Source organism: Epinephelus lanceolatus, chromosome 21, assembly GCF_041903045.1.
Source record: "Epinephelus lanceolatus isolate andai-2023 chromosome 21, ASM4190304v1, whole genome shotgun sequence".
Taxonomy (NCBI): domain Eukaryota; kingdom Metazoa; phylum Chordata; class Actinopteri; order Perciformes; family Serranidae; genus Epinephelus; species Epinephelus lanceolatus.
Genome location: NC_135754.1, coordinates 13643541 through 13663901, shown reverse-complemented (window position 1 = coordinate 13663901; position 20361 = coordinate 13643541). Strand labels below are relative to the sequence as shown.

Below are 20361 nucleotides of genomic sequence, written 5' to 3'. Positions count from 1 at the left end.
TAGATTGGACGAAGGCGCTTACAGGCAGCTCCACTCACCTTTCCTACCCTAGTTCTCCATCACTTTCCCTCTCTCGACCCCCTCACACACACACACACACACACACACACAATCCAAGGAATCAAACTGCATCAGTGTGAGCATCTTGTGGTCCAATTAGCTCCAGGGCACCAAGCAAAACACCACCCACACTCCAGGCCAGAGCAAAACCTGCGTGTGCTGAGTCACACACACCTTTAAGTGCTCATCAACTGTGTTTTATCCACAGCTTAAATCACATAGCTGATGTATACACCAGGCATTCACACAATCTGACTTTGTGTCACACTCTCCCATTTTTTTCTTTCAAGCAAAATCCTTTGAGGGGAGCAGACAAGTGTGTTTAGACTGTAATGTGTGTGTACACTGGACCAACAGTGCCACCTGGTGGACCATTTGCCATGATGAAAATAATATGGAACTGAACAATCTCTTGGCACTCGAAGAAATTAGATTACTTTAACCGCACAGAAACACAACAAGGTTTGAAAATACTAATCAGCGAGTCTGATTTAATTTGCTGCAGACGACAGCTGGTGGTGAGATTTCCAGACAAAGACATGTCAGGACTTCCACAGGATTCATTACCATCACAAAACTTCTTTGGAAAACACTCTGAGATTAGATTGTCGTCCTATAAAGCCTCAAGAGAAGCTTGGTGATTCAACACTTGTGATTTGTGCTGTCATATCTTATGTAAATCATTTATCCTCAGATGTGCAAAGAAATTAAGGAGTTCCACCAAATGAAACTTTTACTGTATTAGGCCCTACGCTTAACCTGTTTTCTGTGCACTGTTTGCTGCTTGCTGAGCAGAAATGTGCAAAGTAACTGCAGTCTATAGGAAAAAATCTAGTTTCAAGCATCTTTAACTTTAATTTCTGGTGATTAAAGCCTTAAATGAAGCTTTAATAAGTCTTATTTACTTGTTCTGAGGTTTTGTAGCAGCTACATGTTCATCAGTTTGAAGAAAATCTTTGCAAATTTTACTAGTTTATAGAGGATTCTGTGTCATTTCTAGTGGAGTTTCTGCAGTGCACGACTCTCCAGGTCCTCTTGAGGTTTTATCAGAAGATAATCTAACCTCAGAGTGTAACGAACTCCAAAGCAGTCAGTGATTGTAATGATACCAACAACATGATTCTTTGCAGTTCAAGTGATATAACAGCTTTGATTGACGTCCCGTTCAAAGGCGCTGTTCGTCTGTCAGTGCTCACTCACATGTGGTATAAAGTGATGATTCATAACACTGAACCAGTTTGAGAACAAACCCAACTAGAAGAGCAGGAGAGAGTGAAAATAGTAAGAGTCAGACAGGAAGAAAAAGTAGCAACACTCACCCACTGTCATGGACTCTGGCAGACCAGATGTTGGCAGCACACTGGAGAGTGGAGCAGACTGCGTCGGTGGACTGGACTCCATACTGCAACACATTTCATAATTCATCTTTGTGAAGAAAGCTGAAGCTGCAGCACAAAGGCACACAGACTTGACTTGCCTGTTTAGTCCTGTGACTAAACCTGATGAATATTTTGATAGCAACTAAACTGCAGCACATCAGTCCCGCCTGAAATGATAGCAGCTTACTTAAATGTTAAAGGCGATCTGCTGCTCTCACAGTTTCCCGCCGGGCCTGTTGACTCGCACTGAGCAGGAAATGCAGCTGTGTCTTCCACAGAGCTCACTGAAACAAAACAGAAGTGAAAGTGAAGGTACAGACTTACAGAGAAAGTCCCGAGAATTCATCTGATAAACATCTGATCCCTACACTGAAGCCATAAGCAGCTGCTGTCAGCAGCAAAAACATAAAAACAGGAGAGTCTTTAACAGGGAAAGAACTCTTAGAGTGCTGGTTTGGGGATCAGTGCAGCAATGTCAACTAAAGGCTGTCAAGAAATATACTAATCTGGGAACAGAGAGCATTAAATGCGAAGTTGCATGATCCAGAATTAAGTCTGCAGCTTTTGTTTGATGATTTCAGGACTACAGTACCTGGCTGCGAGTCTGCAGGGTTCACAGGAATGAGGATGTCCGAACTGCTGTGGTCAGTCATCACCTGTAGAGGGCTCCACGTGGACACACTGGACAGGCTGCCAACCACCACCCTGAAACAAGACAGTTTCAACCTCAGTCAATTTGGCTTTTTTACAGAGCAATGACTACATTTCACTCCCAGGGTCAGCTGCACAACAAATTTTGTAGTCTAGTCCCAGGATTTTCAAAGTCTGACACTTTGAGTCTCCCCTCAGAAAGAAATCAAGACAACTTTGCCTCCCAATCCCGTTTTAGGGGATGTAAACAGGAAACAGTGTTACCATGGTTTCAGTGAGTTACGCTGTGGGCTACAATTTGAGCCCAGTTTTTAAGGCTTATTTTGTTTACATTTTAGCAAACTAGCATCATTAAAAGTATGCCGAATTAGCTATTAGGAGCTCCTTTGTGCAGTGTGCCCACAGATATGCACATGTGTCACTGAATTACTTTGTTCCAGAAGAAAACTTAAAAAGCTGATAATTTTCAGGCACTTTCTGGAGTTATAAAGAGCATTTTTTTTAGGATCTGAGCAGTTTTATGGAAATTTATTCACGCTGGACTCATGTCTGTGTGTCTGTAGCTTAAGTACATTGACTATGTGTCACAGTCACTCTGAAACTGCTGTCAACGGGCCAAATCAGTGAGGCAAAAACCGCAGTAACTAACTTCTGGGAATGCACCTGTCCCTGTCACCTCACACAGCATCTTTGCCTCATATCTCTCTCTCCGCCGTGCCTTGCTGGGAAAGTCTTTCTTGTGTAATCAACAAATGTCAGGACCAAAGTAATGCTGAAAACACACCAAGCAGCAGCAAAATGCTGCCATGTATGGCCTACAAAATGCTCCGGTGGTCACTCCGAGCTAAGCAAGCTGCAACCATTTAATTCTGCGGCGAACAGCGGCCAGAGAATACCCGCAGTCAATCAGTAAACAGCGTCCTGTGACTCCTGTGACATGTTGACCCATGTTACAAAGAATGTCTTGCCACATTAAACACATGAACACAACCCCCAGCTGTGGAAAAATGTAATCATTACGATGAAGACACACTTTGCTGCTGCAGCTTGAGAAATTTTTAAAACTTCATAGCATTGTTTTGTCCTTTACTCTTATTTTTCAGGACTTTTGGTCCTTTGTGGGGATAATTTAACTGAACCTCAAAGTAATGCAACCCTTTTCATAATGTTGGTTGAGTTTGTTCCTCTGCAGGTTGTGCATGCATCTATTGTCTGACTAAAGACACCTGGAGGAAACTAATTTTTGGATTCTACTAATCACCTCCAGCAGCCTGTAATTTGAAAACTCAACAGATAAAACAGGAGAAAACCCCCAAAATTAGGTGCAAATAATTGTCAAACCGTGCTGGAAAAAATGTGGAGCAATAAATGAAGATCATTCCTGTGCAGCTTTGTCCTGACATTGTACATTTTGGGGAAATGTTACATGCTTATTATCAAAATTCTGAGCAATGACATACCCAATGTATCCATGTCACAGGAATAAACAGGTTTTGAGGAGACAGGGCAATGCAGATCTTTTCATGTTTACTTTTTTATGTATATGGGATCTTTCCATAAATGAAAAGCAATAAAAAAAGTTTATCAGTAGCAGAATAAAAACAGTGTGAAACGAAATATGAGCACTTTTTAATTAACTGTATTTTTTATGGTCTCCTATTTAATGTCACCTGCACTTAATGAACAGCCTCCGAGGGTACTTTGCCCCGAGCCCATATTGACTTTTGTAAAATAAATCAAAAATGGCAAATATTTCTCTTCCTACTTTTTATAACCTGACATTCAACTGAAGTCATCTGACTCACTGATCAGCGCTGCCCCTCTCCTCCTCCTGGGTTTGTGCTCTGGGTTTGTACATCTCCTCCTCTTCTTCCTCCTCCTCGTTGTCTATACTCTTACTGTCAGGCAGAGGAGGTGTAGTAGTTGGTGGAGTGCGAGAAGGATGGGGGGACCCCACCCAGCTGACTATGCCCGGCTCAGCCAGGCCATTCTGGGCGGGCAACTCGGAGAAGGCCGGCTCCAAAGGATCTATGCCTTCCTCTACGCTGCTCTGAGCAGGAGCAGTGTGGCTCTTCCTCATTGCGCCTATCTTCTGGGAGTCGTCCTCTCCCTCCTCCTCATCCTCCGCACCTCCGTCCAAATCGTCATCAAAGGAAATGATGTTGGTGATTTTCTTTTTCCTCCGGCGCTCTTTCCTCAGCCCTGAGTCTGACGAGGAAAGATGAAAAAGAAGTGAACAAAACCTCAATTTCAACCTTGTACAAAGTGAAAATGAAGTCAGTGCATTTCACCTGTCTAGACTAGCTGCCTCCAAATGTTCATCCAGCAAAGTTTAGTACTGGTGACATCAGCATCTTAAGTTTTTTTCAATTAAGCCTTTAAAAGTGCATGTCTAATAAGACTATCTGCGGTTCAACTCTCTTCTTTTTCAGAGCCAAAAAGCCTGGCTGTGCATTAGCGAGTCTTCAGCCAGTGAATGATCTGAATGGGTTCCCACTTTGAGGAGCTTGCACTCCAGCTTAGAATTTCATTTACATTCAGTCCAGTGAAAAGTTTTAGCACCACACAGTTAAAATTTAAAAGCTTGTTCATCCCACTGAGCAGAGGGAGGGAAAACGGTGTAAGTTCCCTGATGGGTTGGACCGGGCCAGACAGCCAAATGAGGTCAAACAAGGAACTGACATTCTAGGGGTTTACTCATTTCACGGGGGATTTCATCACCGCCGCAGCACTTTGCTGCAGACGCCTTGTGTTGCATCCACTAGATTTGTTCTACCAGTGCATTCATTACACATGCTCCGACTGAACCATATGTTGTTTTACTGTTTGTGCTGCTTCTGTGATCATTTTTGTGACGTAAACACTTTTTTTCTATTTCTAGGACTAAATATACAATATGCTGTAATACTAAAATATATTATGTGTCCATCAAGGGGTGGACAAAATAACAGAAACACCTTACACTGAACAATACACTGAAATTCTGAGGAAATGTTTGATTTTTGCTGCTGGTCAGGGGCATAAATACAGGCTGCGCAGGCAGTGCAGTTGCACTGGCGGGCCCATAGAGAGAGCAGAGAGTGGGCTCTTGTAAGTGATTTAGATGGCCACCTTGGAAATACATCTGTGTTCAAAAAGGAACTCAAGCTAAATTAAAAAAAATTGTGCCATTTGTTATATACATATAGCTGTAAAAACTATACATAAACTATTAACAATTGTTTACGATTGTTAGGTATGTTGTCCAATGTCAAGACCCTCTTTCATCATGCAATGAAATGCTACTATATACGGTAGCTAGTTTAGGCACAAAATCTGTCAAGACTGACAGATCTGTCTGCTGAGCACATCAACAAGCACAGCAAAGCATAAAAGCAGCAATATGAAAAGACAAGAGAGGAAAAAAACAGGAAGAGAAAGCAGTAAGTAACTCAATCAAACACAATGTTGGTGCTAGTGTGCACTTTGGCCCATCATTATAGCGTTCACTGGGGCCTGTCGTAACTTCCTTATGCCAGTGCAGCTGGTGTATAAATTTCAAAAACTGCTAAATTATGTAATCTGTGAGAGAAAAAAGGCAAAAAATGATGCTACTTGGTAGTTCTTGCATGGCTATTGTATTATGAATTATTGTGTGTGTGTGTGTGTGTGTGTGTGTGTGAGTGTGTGTGTTGCAGCAAAACAAACAAGTCTATACTAAAGACTGCTGTTTCCTACCAGCAGAGCTGCTACGTGGCAGGACAGGTAGCGGGTCTGAGGCTCCGTCCACTCTAGGAGTAAACCCGGGCACCACAGCCGTGGCAGTGCTGATCTCTCGCAGCAGGCTGCTGACCCCCTGAGTCGACTCTTTCCACAGGCTGCCGATGCCCTGCGTTGACTCCTTAAGGAGGTGGGACACAGAGGAGCCTCCTCTTTGCATCACCCCGCCGTTCAGGTCAGTGTTGTCGATGTTGATGGCAAACAGGATGGAGTTCAGACCTGAACGACGCAGCAGAAAGAGAGAGGCAAAATGCAATTTATTACAGATCAGTCTAGTTAAATCATATAAAGCTTTTGAACTTCTGCAGAGTGCTCTGTAAGCTGTTCTGGGAGCACACAGTTAGACTGGGCAACCTAAGATGAACTCAGGCTATCTGCTTGTGTATGAACAGAGGAAAAGCTCTGGCATGAGATCAGTGGTCTGTATTCTTAATATTTTAGAGTTTGTCCTCATCTGAGTTGCACTCATCAATAGTTCAACAGTAAGAGCACAGCCATTAACACTAATAGGGTTAGGACTTTAAGTCCCACCATATCTAGTCATACTAAACAAGTAGAGTGTAAAGTCAGTGAATTTACTGCTTTTGCAGCAGCTCCGTTTGTGTGAAGCATGTTTAAATTTCCATGAGACTGAAAGTGAGGCTGTAATGCTTATTACACATCACAAGATTCAATTTCTGTATGGATAAAACATGGGGACACGACCCTATGTACACTGGCCAGACATGAATCCATTAAAAGGTCTAGTGTGTAGGACTAAGTGGCATCTAGCGGTGAGGTTGCAGAACTGAAGCATGTAGGAGAACTATAGTGGTTGACGCAAAAAATGCGAGTGGCCCTACCTAGAGCCAGTGTTTGGTTTGTCTGTTCTGGGCTACGGTAGAAACAACATGGCAGACTTCATAGGAGAGAAAATGGCTCATTCTAATGTACTGAAAACACAGACTTTTATTTTAAGGTGATTATAATATAATAAAGGCATAGTTATAAATATTATATACCATTTCTGCCATGGATTCCCTTTAAACCTTCACACTGGGCCTTTTAAACTTACTGCTAAAATGCATGCTAAGTGCTAACAAACTAACTGCAACATTTTATGCCAACTGAATGCATTTCAGTATGCTAAAATTACCATGATATCATGCTATATTTATGCTACAGTTACACTACACTAACATTAGAACACAACACTAACTGCTAACCATATTAGCATGCTATGTTAGCATAACATGCAACGTTAGCATGTTAAAAGGTGTTCACTTCTCTTCGGGTGGCATTTCAAATTACAATAATGCTAACATTTAGCTACAGCACTAGCATGTCCCTGCTACAGTCGGGTTTATCCTGTCCCTACTACAGTCTGGTTTATCCATAATAGAGTGCTGCAGGGCTGACGTTTTCTTGCAGGCCGAAGCCGAAGTTAGCATTGCCCTGGTTCCCTCGTCAAAAAGACAATGTGATGTTTCCACTGGATTTTTGTATTATTGCAGAAAATAAGATCTGTAGCAAACACAAGTTTATCATCCTTGCATACTTGTTTTGTTCAGCAAGATAATCTTTATAAATGAACAACACTTTTAGGATTTTTGAAGCACAAATGCAATTGCCAGAAGTAAAACACTAACGTTAGGCTTTATACAAACTACACTTAAGCTGTATGACTCAGTGTCGCTACCACACCTGTAAAGCCGTGTTTGGCATGATAACATAGTCCTCTGTAGTCTCATTTAGCCACGTGTTAGCAACTGCCTTTTTTAAGGCACCTAAAAACTTTATAATTCACAAGTGGGGTATTTACTGACATATTTTATGTTGTAGAACAAAACGTGAAAGTCTCTTCAGCTTGTGGTAACCACAGGCCTTATTCCAGGCATCAACCCAAAAATCCATTTAAAAAAAAAAAACCCACTGACCTCAAGACAAGAGAACTGGGAAGGCTAAAATGCCAACTCATTTCCGGGTTTAGGACTCATTCTAGTAGCACTATATTGCCTGCAACATTAAAACAAAAACTCACCTGCAGCCATGGTGGGGAGCATACTTGCTCTCTCTTCATCAAGAATAAAAGCCCACTCTTCATAGTAGGTTCTAGAAAACAGAGAAGAGGTGAAGTAATATCTCTTATCAAGACAAAGAGAAGAAAGCCCTGCATACCTGAGCAGATGTAAGAGCATAACTGTGGAGGTGAATGGGTTCTGGAGTTTCAGTGTAATGTATGAAAAGAGCATGCATGCAAGATCACAGTGATATGCATACATTTAATTAACTTTGTTTTATGAAATTGCAAATGTTTTTGAAAGTGTTGTGAAAGTAAAAAAGAAATCATACATAAGCCACACACACACACACACACACACACACATACAATGTACTTACCCCAGGCGTGGGCGGTCAGCCAGCAGTGTGTGCAGGTAGCGCTCCAGTGAGTGCTCGTTGAGGGCGCAGCGCAGCCAGGCACGACCTCGGCCCAGCTCTGAGGAGATGTGACGTAGAGAGTAGAACCGCTGGAGCTCATGGCGGTTCAGATGTTCCTTCACGTAGAACCAGAAAGTCAGCTCTGGTGGGGGGATAAAAAGAGCAAGGAGGAAGAGAAAGAGAGGAAGTAGAAAAGAGACAAAGAAGGAGAGAATCAGTTCTACCTCATTTGTGGAAAAACAACTGTTCTTGAGTTACACAGGAGGTTCAGAAGGTCAGCGAAGCAGTGGCAAAAACAGCTCAAGAGTCTTGAGAGTCAGCACATTGTCTCATTAACAAATATCCACACCTTTTTTCATACAGCACCAACCTGACCTCCCAACTGTCGTCTCTCCACAACACAAACAATTTTATTCTTTTCTTTAACACATAACACAGATAAAAGACAAAAAACTTATGTGGGTCTATTTCAATGTTAAGTTTTCTGAGGTGTGGTAATTAATAGGAATGAGTGTAATGCATACGATTAGCATATAACCTCAGAACAATGTGTTAAAAGTATGGCTGCTATTTCTGGCTTTGTCAGAGGGCTTGACTTCATTAGGGAGCTCCAAATCCATGAGTTCAGCCACAATCCTTTCTGCTAATTGACTGTGAAATACAGGAAAACGTCAGAAATGCTAATGGTTATGACGTGGTAGCCATTACAGAATTCATGCATTTTCCCTCCATCTGGAATTAATAGCCATGAGGTTACTAAATAGGACACAGTAGAAACAATTTAGTATAATGTGAAACTAATGTCTGTAATATCTTTATAAGCTCTGATGGCTGCAAATAAAACTGAATCTTTAAGCTTCTCATACTGTTCATTTGCTCATGTAGATACAGCAGAGACTCCCAGTCAGGGGCACTTTACCCCTAGGGGTACTTCTGCAGCTCATAATTTGATAAAAATAGAAATTACAGTTTGATTTATGTGTCCATATATTGAATGAACTACAACACCTACAGCACAAGTGGCAACTCAGTGTATGAAAAATAGTCAGCAAGCAGAGAAGCAATAAAAAACAGTTAGCTTAATAAATTATAAACTATATAAATATATGATATGATATAAAAATAAAAAGTAATGTTAGCAGATGAATGGCTGCAAAAAGAAGTAATGGAAAATTTACATTAATAGCTAAAAGCAATATAGTTAATAAAATGTAATGGAGAAATAGATAACAAATTGATAAATGGTTAAAATGATTGGCTAAAACTAATGGATAAATGGTTAAATAGTTAGCTAAAACAAATTGATAAATGGTTAAAATGATTAGCTAAAACTAATGGATAAATGGTTAAAATAGTTAGCTAAAACAAATTGATAAATGGTTAAAATGATTAGCTAAAACTAATGGATAAATGGTTAAATAGTTAGCTAAAACAAATGGATAAATGGTTAAAATATTCAGCTAAAACTAATGTATTTAAATGGTTAAAATGGTTAGCTAAAACGAATGGATAAATGTTCGAAATAGTTAGCTACATGATAAATGGTTAAAATAGTTAGCTAAATTGATAAATGGTTAAAATAGTTAGCTAAATGATAAATGGTTAAATGGTTAGCTAGATAGACAATGGTTACAATAGTTAGCTAAAGTGAATGATTAGTGGTTGAAATACTTAAAGTAATGGATAAATGGTTAAAATAGTTAGCTAAAATGAATGACAAAATAATTGAAATAGTTTGCTAAATGGATAAATGGTTAAAATAGTTGGCTAAAGAGAATGGATAAATGGTTGAAATACATAGATAAAAGTAATGGATAAATGGTTAAAATGATTAGCTACAACTAATGGATAAATGGTTAGTTAGCTAAAACAAATTGATAAATGATTAAAATAGTTAACTAAAACAAATGGATAAATGGTTAGCTAAAACTAATGGATAAATGTTCGAAATAGTTAGCTAAATGGATAAATGGTTAAAATAGTTGGCTAAAGCGATTGGATAAATGGTTGAAATACATAGATTAAAGTAATGGATAAATGGTTAAAATGATTAGCTAAACTAATGGATAAATGGTTAGTTAGCTAAAAAAAATTGATAAATGTTTGAAATAGTTAGCTACAAATGGTTAAAATAGTTGGATAAAAACAAATGGATAAATGGTTAGCTAAAACCAATGGATAAATGTTCGAAATAGTTAGCTAAATGGACAATGGTTACAATAGTTAGCTAAAGTGAATGATTAGTGGTTGAAATACTTAAAGTAATGGATAAATGGTTAAAATAGTTAGCTAACACTAACGATGAAATTATTGAAATAGTTAGCTAAATGGATAAATGGTAAAAATACTTAGCTAAAACGAATGGATACATGGTTACAATAGTTACATAGCTACATAGATAAATGGTTAAAATAGTTAGCTAAAGCGAATGGATAAATGGTTGAAATACATAAATTAAAGTATGGATAAATAGTTAAAGTAGTTAGCTAAAACTAATGACTAAATTATTGAAATAGCTAAACGGATAAATGGTTAAAATAATTAGCTATAACTAACGTGTAAACAATTGAAATAGTTAAAGGTAATGGATAAACAATTGAAATAGTTAGCTAAAAGTAATGGGTTAATGGTTGAAATAGCTAAATGGATAAATGGTTAAAATTCTTAGCTAAAACTAATGGATAAATGGTTGAAATAGTCAGCTAAATGGGTAAATGGTTAAAATAGTTAGCTAAAACTAATGAATTAATTGTTAGTTAGCTAAAAGTGATGGATAAATGGTTGAAATAGGATAATGAATATGCGGTTGACATTACCACAAGAAATACATTGTTGAAATAGCTAAAAGTGGCACTATTGAAAGAGGCCCTGCTTGATAGATAAATGGTTGAAATTTCGCAAAAAGTAACAGAAAAATTGCTAAAATAGTTAGTATAATGACTAAATGGTTGGACTAGCGAAAAGTAGACTCGCAAGTCAGTCTTAAGACGCTTTGCTTAACTAAAGACTGATGATTTTCTCCCTGATTTTGTGTTTAGATGGGCGGATACAATTTCAGAGTTTAAAAAAACTCCCTACATCGCAGAACCAATAGTAAATCTGCAGGGCGGTCCTTCAGTGGCTCGCTGAACTCTTGTGCTTGTAAACATAGTCCCACTAGAAACACGTGTAGCGTTACAAAATGGCTCCGCCGTGCTCGCAGAAAATGCCGTCAAAGTTAGCGGGTGTTTGTCGCGTTTGCGGCGACACATTCTCGCCAACTAAAAGAAACAAACAATCGTTTACAAGGCCATGACTAATCCGTCCGGCCGGACTATAGAGGGAATCACCTTGTTGTTTACAAATACTTCCGGGTAGAAAACCACCAGAGCTTTTAGCTATATATATATATAGCCTATATATCACATTTTTCACATCACTGTATCACCGTTTGGACTAATCCGATGTTTGTAAAGTCTATAAACACAATGATTGAACAAACATTACTATTTCTGTGTGCACGTTTAGCTGGGCTAACCGTTAGCTGTTAGCCCTGTTAGCCGTTAGCAGTGTCTGTAATAGGTAATAACTCATTAAACGGTCCGTGAAAAAAATATCTTTTCCAGCGGATATCTTAGTTACAACATGATTGAGCTAGCAAAGCAGTTTTGTGTTGCTATGTGTGGTATTTATTCAGTTTTGGGAAATCACGATGTCTAGAAAGCATCAGTGGCTGCAGCTGACAGGGACAGCTAACAGCAGCAGCAAAGCTAACATCAGGACATCATCTGTTAAAAGCCTCCTGTTGTCGGATACAACATGAAACTACTCCAGTTACCTCAATCATGTTGTAACTAAGACATCCGCTGGAAAAAATATTTTCTTCACAGATGAGCACAGATTTGATAAAACGGAGTTAAATCTCTCGGCATCCATTTGCAAGCTCTCTCTGTGTTTGTTTCCTTGCGGACGAGAAAAGGAGGAGCGCACATTTCCGAGAAGGCATGTCCTTTTCAAAAATGCAGGCGCTGCTCTGTTGCCGGCCGTTTTCGCCGGTGTGTGAGAGGCCGTTTACACATGGCCGGCTATTTTCATAAACGGACATTTCACCGTCTGCATTTTCAACAAGATCTTCGTTTACACTTACCCGTGTATATATACCCAAGAGCATGCCAAACCTGTAGGTGGCAGTGTAACGAGAAGCTCAAGCCTTCCATGTATCCATTGTCACCATAGCAACATAGGTCACACTTTTGACACAGGTGCAAGTTCTGGTGCATACAGTTTTCCAAAATCTCCACTCTGGCCGGAGTTTTTAGAAAGACTCGTTTTCAGGGGAGAAATCTCCGTTTGCGTGTAAACGAAGGGCACAAACGAAGGAAGATGTCTCCGTTTATCAAAATCACCGTGTACGTGTAAACGGCCTCTTAAACACACTTTAGAAAGGAGTGTCCCCAGACTATCAGAAGGCGGAGATCTCTGATTGTCTGGTGGCGAGACTAAGCGAAAAGTAATTAATAAATGGTTGAAATAGTTAGCAAAAAGTAATGAAGAAATAGATTCATAATTAAAACGCGCAGTTTCTGCCACACCATGTGGTAAAATTACAAATGTAAACTTAACCAAACCAACCTAAACATTGTCAGTTCAACTGTATGGAAATTTCATCGTAACCTCTACTATTATATAAACTTTTATATCATCAGTAGTTAAATAATATCCAGTTCAAAATCAATTCAAATTCACAGATTTGTAACATGATGGGTGATGTCAGTGCAGGGGTACTCAATTCATCTCGACAAATAGGGTTGGGAACGACTGCATTGGAGCGCTAATCTCAGCAGCAACAAATAAAAATAAGAAACTTGTGGGATAAAGACAGCTAAAGACTCCTTTCTTGCAAAACATTTCAATTAAATGTCAAAAAAGAAGCCTGAAAGTAAGAAGAGGGAAAAAGGAGATTACCTGTTTGTGCAACTGTATCACATACTGTATATTATCTATCTGCATATTCCAACTATTCATAACAGCTATATCAATTATATTACATTGAATGAAATATTCAGCCAAGTTGTCTTTTTATGGCTGCACCATTACATCAATATCCCAGATGTCTTCTGCATTTACCAGCTCTCATTTCATCTCCCCATGGTTCAGCATGCCATAGGCTGTTTGGCATCTCTAGGATGTCGACTGGAATTTAAAACAAACGTCTGTGCGTCTGAATAATGTTCGAGCACACAACATGCATTTAAAATGGCAACATGTACTTTTTATGAGTGACATGCCGCAGCAGGTGTGCCGCCCACCACAGAGAGACACAAAGACACAGAGGTTTAAAGACAGACAGGTGAGCACAACTGGGAGAGTGAAACAGGGAGGCAGAGACCTTCCTGTGCATGTCATTTTGAACTGTAGCCTGTCTGTAGTCTAACCATCTGGTCTCACAGCCAGGTTGTGTGTATGTGTGTGCATGTGGTTATCCTACAGCTCTGAGCTTTCCGGTGACACACCTGTGTCCTCCAATCCTCCATGACTTTTAAAATAACAAGCCAAGCTCCCCTGTAGCAAGGTTAGCATTCCCAGCTCTGCTTTTTCCAAGGTAAAGGCTGGAGGTTAAAGTCAAGTTGCTGCCTTGATTTTCGACTCTAGACCCGAGTTTAACAGACCATGCAGCCAGTTAAGCACCGTACCTGCTTCAGTTTTGGAGCTGAAGCCTGCAGCCTGCTTGAGAGCGGCAGCGGTGAGAGCCAGACCTCGGCTCTTCCTCAGACCATGTTGCAGCACCGCTTCAAACTGGGCACACAGACAGATCACCCTGTAGAGACCAAGACAAGATACTTAGTGGAGTATGTGAACTCCTTAAATGTTTATATGCCACTTAAATTTATGGGCACACTTTAAAACCTGATAGAAGTATAATTATTTAGAGTTCTGGATAAAAGATGAACCACTAGGTTCCAAACAGTCCACGATCATGTTTTCTGAATATGAATATATGCTTCATCATATGATTATTTATAATGCCACTGAAGAACCCTTTATCAACAAGACAGCAAATGGTAACTTGTGTCTAAAAACTGTAGCTACAACCCTTAAAAAAAGACCTGAGCAGCACAGGATATGAAATTTTGATGAAATATTGACAGCATAAAGCGCTAATGAAACAAGATTGATACATAATTTTTCATACATACCCCATTTTTCCTTTTTGTCATAAACACATTCTTATTGCTTATATTTTAAGGAAAATATTGTAAAGCTCTCAACCCTGAAAAATAAGGTCATTTATTACATAGCAGAGGAAAGAAATCGATCCTCAAGCTGGGCATATCGCCAGCTCACTGTACAGAGGAGGCAGAAGGTTAAGATACCAGAGCTTAAAGCACCACCCCATCAAGTCCCCTGGAACTACACACACGAATCAAACAGCCTCCTGGGTGCTAAATAAACACAGATATATAACTTAAGAATTTCCTGGTAACAGGCAGCTTCGCTTACCTGCTGTCTGAGTCCGTGGCAATCTCCTTTCTTCCTCCAAAGCGTATTTGGCACTGGAAAGATATGAAGGGAATGATAATAGCCGCCCATGAAATACCTCCTTCTCCAGTGTTTGCCTGCCAGGTTCAAACTTTACTCCAGTGCACACTGCACAGTGAGCACATTTCTAAGACTTCAAGGGGCCTAAATCGCTCAAGTAGCCACAGAATAAACACAGTCTCTTTATGAACAGTACTGATGTATGTGACCTAGCAGCCTATCATTTGGCTAATAGCTGGTAAGTTAGGAGCAAAGCCTGCATTGACACATCATGAGAAGCCTCTATTTGGAAGCTTATGGCTCTGTTACTTGAGGCTCTTTTTAATCTTTAGGGTTAAAAATGTCTCTGATGCACAGCACTGATCTCAGTTTTCATTTCCTGTTAAAACCTTAACTGAGTGTACATCAGTGTTTCTCTAAAGCCTTTGAGAAGAACTGGGAACTTAAACCACTCGTCGCTGTCCGAGGTGACATGACTATGTTACCTATGGCAATCAAACTTATTCTTCTTATGTGGAAGTCAGACTGGGCACCAAAATATGATGTGTGGATAACAGACTTGATGAATGTATTGTACTTAGAAAGGTTAAGGTTCTCTAATAAGAATAAGACTCAAATATTCGTCAGAACTTGAAGCCCCGTACTCGAGTACCTCAAGAGTAGTAGATTGTAATGGACTGACAAGTATACCCAACAGTACACCCTCTACCCTCTCTGTGTGTATGTATTTTGTTTGTTTGTTGCTTTGTATTTGTGAGGATATTCCTGACTGAGTGGCTCAAGTTTTCTTTTTTTTTTAAATGTTCATATCATACATAGTACAGGCCAGCCACACTTCTGTACACATAGTCCCTACTTTCTGTCTTTTTCCCTCTATGTATGGACATCCTGTCAAACCACATCAGTAAATTATGTGTTCCCTTGCACAATAGATAGGGATAGGAATCCGAGAACTGGTTATACATTGTCCAATTCATTAGATTGTATGCCTCGGAGCTTATCAATTCCTTATATCAATGCCAACATGTTTTTCGGACAGTTCCAAACTGCAAAACGATGACATTATACTCATGCGTCTATGCTGCTTGAAACTGGCCACAATAAGGAGTCAAGGCCAAGAGAAAGAAACAGTCCAAAGCATGGCTTTTTTTCACAAATGCTGCTTGTAATGTCTGTAATATGTCAGATTTCAAGTATCATCTTTCTACGCAACATGGGCTGAATGGCATGTATTTGACACTCTACTGCTTCCCAACCGAGCAGCACGTCCATTACCGTGGGTAAATATCCTCTGTTTTAATCTCGTCAAACGGCTACACTGTGTCCAGACACAGAGATTATAAAACAGCTGTGTTGATGTTGAAAACCTGTGTAGGCCTACTTTATTTCCACACAAAAAAATTGATCAAGAATCAACAAGGTAACTGATAAACAACAGGACCAGAACAAAATCTTATCAATTCCTATCCCTATTCACTTTTTGAAACCACTGAAATTCTATGTTTTGGTGTCTGTCCAAACCTGAGTGGGCTGAAATTTCTCAAAATTTCCTCGGGCATGAATCTCACCAGGTTTTTGGTTTTTTTTAAATTGCTGACCTTATAGCCTGTGTAATGCGTCTGTTACCACATTTAAAAGATCACAGTTGACTTTGGCATGTAATAAGTGTTTTCAGTTTATTTATTCATTGTTCACGAGGAAGTTTGGGTTCTTAATCGTGATCTGGCCCAGATCTGCTGCCATGGGTCAAGCTCAGGTCAGGATTGAACAGGAACTATGTGGAGTTTAGTACAGTCAAGCCTGATTATTTGGGCACAGTACTTCTTCACACAAGATTTGCACTCAATTCATCAAAAGATCAACTTGGAAAAGTTATATATAACACTCAGTTTTACTTCCTTAAATTGTACACGGTAGATAAAGGAACTAGAAGGTATTCTGAAACCACAAACCAGTATTAAATAATTTCCTTGTTCCAGTATAAAGATTATTGCCAACATTACAAGCTTCTGAGGTGAGCTGATTTCTTGACCATGCAAAGGCCCTAGCAGATTTTTCAATAAAGTTTGGTACTATGCTGTCTCCCATGTTACAGACTGTGAAGACATGGGGTGACTCACCTGTTTGACAGCATCCAGCAGCCTCTCCAGGAGGTTCTGTCTCTTTGTATCACTCTGCTGAGTGCCTGCAGATGGAAACAGACAAACACAGGAAATGACCCAAATTTGGTTTGTTGGTGGATTAAGAAAATCAATTACCCGGTCATTGCTTGTTCCTGTATTAATTATGCATGCCAGAGAGGAGAGGGAGGAAATGAACTACTGAAGAAAGCCGTGGCTATCACAGACTGATTATAAACACAGTGTGTTTATAAGGGAGAAACCTTTTTTTGTGAATCACTACAGCATGAAAAATCTCACCTGTATTACAATCCAGCACATAAACAAACACACAGACTGAGTCCCTGATAAATAAACCAATAAATAAATACATTTGGCTGCTTAGGTATGTTGTATGTACCTCTCTGTTTTTGTTATAGTATTTCTATAGTGACCTTCTATGACGAGTCTGTTACAAAGTTACAATAAGATTACGTTAAACAATGTACAGAAAAACAATCTGAAACAATTTTGGTAAAATAATTGGGGTTCCAGCTTCTTCAATGGGAAGATCTGCTGTTTTTCTCTGTTTGATATTATTATAAATAGCATAGACCGTGGGTCAGACATCTGAAGGCATCACTTAAAGGAACACTTACCTTTCTGGAAATTGTATGCTTTTCTTTGTTTAGGTTAAAATGCTATTAATAAGCTGATGGCACGATAAAATATAAGTGAATTCCACCAGAGATAAAAACTCATAATTATACCATTCTCATATGGTTTTAAGAAAACTCCGGCCAATCATTGCATTCAGACCGAATGCAATGATTGGCCAAGCGTCCTGTCTGTCTTCCCCACGTGGAGGCCTCTGACGGACATAACCGCTCGCGTAACATCTTCCCCCCTCTAATATAACATAAGCTATAACGTTATATATGACAACACAGCATCCAGTTGCTACCAGTTAGCCTACTGTAGCCTAACGTTGTCTGAGCCTCTGTATTATCTTCCTTGTTTGTTGCCAGTCACCAGTACTATTTAACGTTAGCGTTTACGTTATATTATAAAACTCATCAGTCATCACTGACCCCGAATAAGTTTCAAAACTTGGGGGTTGTGTTTGACAGTGCAGGACATTATATGACAACACAGCATCCAGTTGCTAATAGCTAACGTTAGCCTACTGTAGCGTAGCCTCTGAAACATTAACGTTATCTTCCTTGTGCGTTTCCACGTACTAGAAACGTTAACGCTACGATCTAACGTTAGCACTGTAACCTTATTCTGAAACTCATCAGTCATCACTGACTCTGGTTGAGTTTTAAAACTCCGGGTTTGCATTTGTAACGTTACACTCGCCCTCCTCTTACGTGTATCTAACGTTACCTTGCCAACGCCTACGTCTATCATAGACGTAATGAGGACATAATGGAGGAGGGGGGAGTAGGCCTTTGGAGGGAGGTGGAGTTGCAGGAGGAGGGGGATGGGACTTTGGAGGGAGGCGGGAGTTGTGGATGTTCAATTTTTTTCTAAGTGCTGTGTGAAATGCAAGAAAGGTAAGAGTAGCTTTAAGCCTCTGAGGACACAGTGATGGACATGCTTCACCATTTGCTGACATTTTATTGACATGACAAATGATTGATTCATCATGTTAGCAAGGGCAGATTGTGAGAAACACAGATCTGGGCACAGATATGCAAAAGGCCCCACCACCTCTCCTATATAGGTGCAAGAAACACAGATTTTGTGTTGGTTTTTTTTGTTGTTGCTTTGCTTCTCTATGTAGTCCTGAAGCATATTTGTAGTTTTTTGTGTCTCTGTGAAGTAATTTTGTGGGTTTCTTGGGTCATTTTGTGTCTTTTTTTGTTTTGGTTTGGGGTTTTTTGCCCCTTTCAGTAGATATTTTGTGCCTCTTTGCAGTTCCTTTGCATCTTTTTGTGTTCATTTTGAGTCTCGCGTTGATTGGTACATGTCTATTTCACTGACATTTTGCAGGTGAAGGCCAAGGGGGGGCCCTGACACTTTGGGCCACTGGACCTGTGCCTGGTAGGCTCATTCAGTAATCCATTCATGCATATTAGCAACTGCAGTGACACCATCTGGTATTTTAATGTTTACTGTTCAGGATTTCTCTGATTATATTGTTATATATTTTTGTAGATATAAAAACAGGAGTTTTTTAGTTCTCTGACAATCTTGTACAAGCTGTCCCAGCCATGTGCTTTGCTGAAGGGCATCTAAACAGCTGTAGACAGGTGGAAGCAGGAGCAGTCACTTTACTCCACCCATATGTTTACATGAGCTTGTCATAACTACACTTGTGTAACCTCAAGGCTGCTTACACCCTCACCATGACTGCTTCTCATGTTAACATGACAAACTCTCATGTGTTTTCCAATTTGCAGTTGACTGCTGTTGAAATGCTTTCATTTTCTCTTTGATCCACTAACTCACTAATGTTTGACAGACCATAATGGCCATTTGCTGGATAATAACATTAGGGAAGTGGCTGCAGTGCAGTTAACATGTCAGCAGAAATCCCCAACTTACTGTCTGGACACAGATAGCACTAACAAGTGACTGAGCCTCCTCTAGCATGCATCATTAGACATGTTGTGTTTCTGTGGGAGAATGATGACACAACAAAACTCACCGTTCATTCTGACAGACAAACTCCGGTAGCAGTGACATCCAAGCTAAAACTGCTTCCCACCGGTGTGATAGCTTTCAGAGCGGAGGCTAGCGATGCACCGGGCCCATGCTGCCTCTGTGGCCGAGCTGGACCCACCCAACCGCGGCGTGAGGACTGATGCTCACACGGTGAACAGAGAGGCCTGCCGGGGAGCCGCTGGGGCTGTGAGTCTACCACAGTGGGACATGGAGGAGTTGTACGGAGCCTGACACGCAGATAAACTCAACTGAGCACGAGCCGGAGTTTATTTTCACAGCCGTGAAGTCATACGTGTAAAATGTGGAGGTCCGTTTTGAGGAGGACTGAAGTGTTTTCAGTTTGGAGCCTGTGGCACTGCGAAAGGGGAAACCGAGTACTGACTGAGCGGTGTCAAGGTCACATGACAAAACACACAGCTATCATATGATAGGAAAGGCCTTGTGGGAGTTGTAGTCTTTTTTGTAAACGTGTTGTGGAACTACAAAACTAAAATAGCCTCTTATCTTTTTGAAACCTCAGCAAATTGGCTTTATTTCTTCAAAAAAAAAAAACATAGGAAGAAGGCAATGAGAAACGAAATACGAAATGACCCAAAAAAAGAAAGAATTAAGCAAGAAAATAATAAAAAGAAAAACAAGAAAATTTAGATAAATAATAAATACAAAATAAAAAAATAAATATAATAAATAAGTCAAATAAATACAATAAATAAAATAAATAATAAATAAAATAAAACAAAAAGAACAATGACAAACAAGGAAATCAAGGAAATAACCAAGAGAGAATGCTAAAAGAAATTATA

At 39.8% G+C, this 20361-nt stretch overlaps 1 protein-coding gene across 1 annotated transcript in view; it reads right to left on the bottom strand.

The window, feature by feature from the left end:
- snx29 (sorting nexin 29) overlaps positions 1-19945 on the bottom strand; it is a 202922-nt gene extending 182977 nt beyond the window's left edge. Inside the window, exons 1-11 of the mRNA XM_078163261.1 lie at positions 19542-19945; positions 16907-16971; positions 14748-14800; positions 13940-14064; positions 8229-8409; positions 7870-7940; positions 5808-6068; positions 3896-4298; positions 2032-2144; positions 1627-1723; positions 1380-1462 (exon numbers count right to left, since the gene is read on the bottom strand). Of these exons, the coding sequence (XP_078019387.1) occupies positions 1380-1462; positions 1627-1723; positions 2032-2144; positions 3896-4298; positions 5808-6068; positions 7870-7940; positions 8229-8409; positions 13940-14064; positions 14748-14800; positions 16907-16971; positions 19542-19548 (1459 nt within the window). The 5' untranslated portion in view covers positions 19549-19945. The remainder of the gene's footprint in view (positions 1-1379; positions 1463-1626; positions 1724-2031; positions 2145-3895; positions 4299-5807; positions 6069-7869; positions 7941-8228; positions 8410-13939; positions 14065-14747; positions 14801-16906; positions 16972-19541) is intronic.
- Positions 19946-20361: the final 416 nt, after the last annotated feature.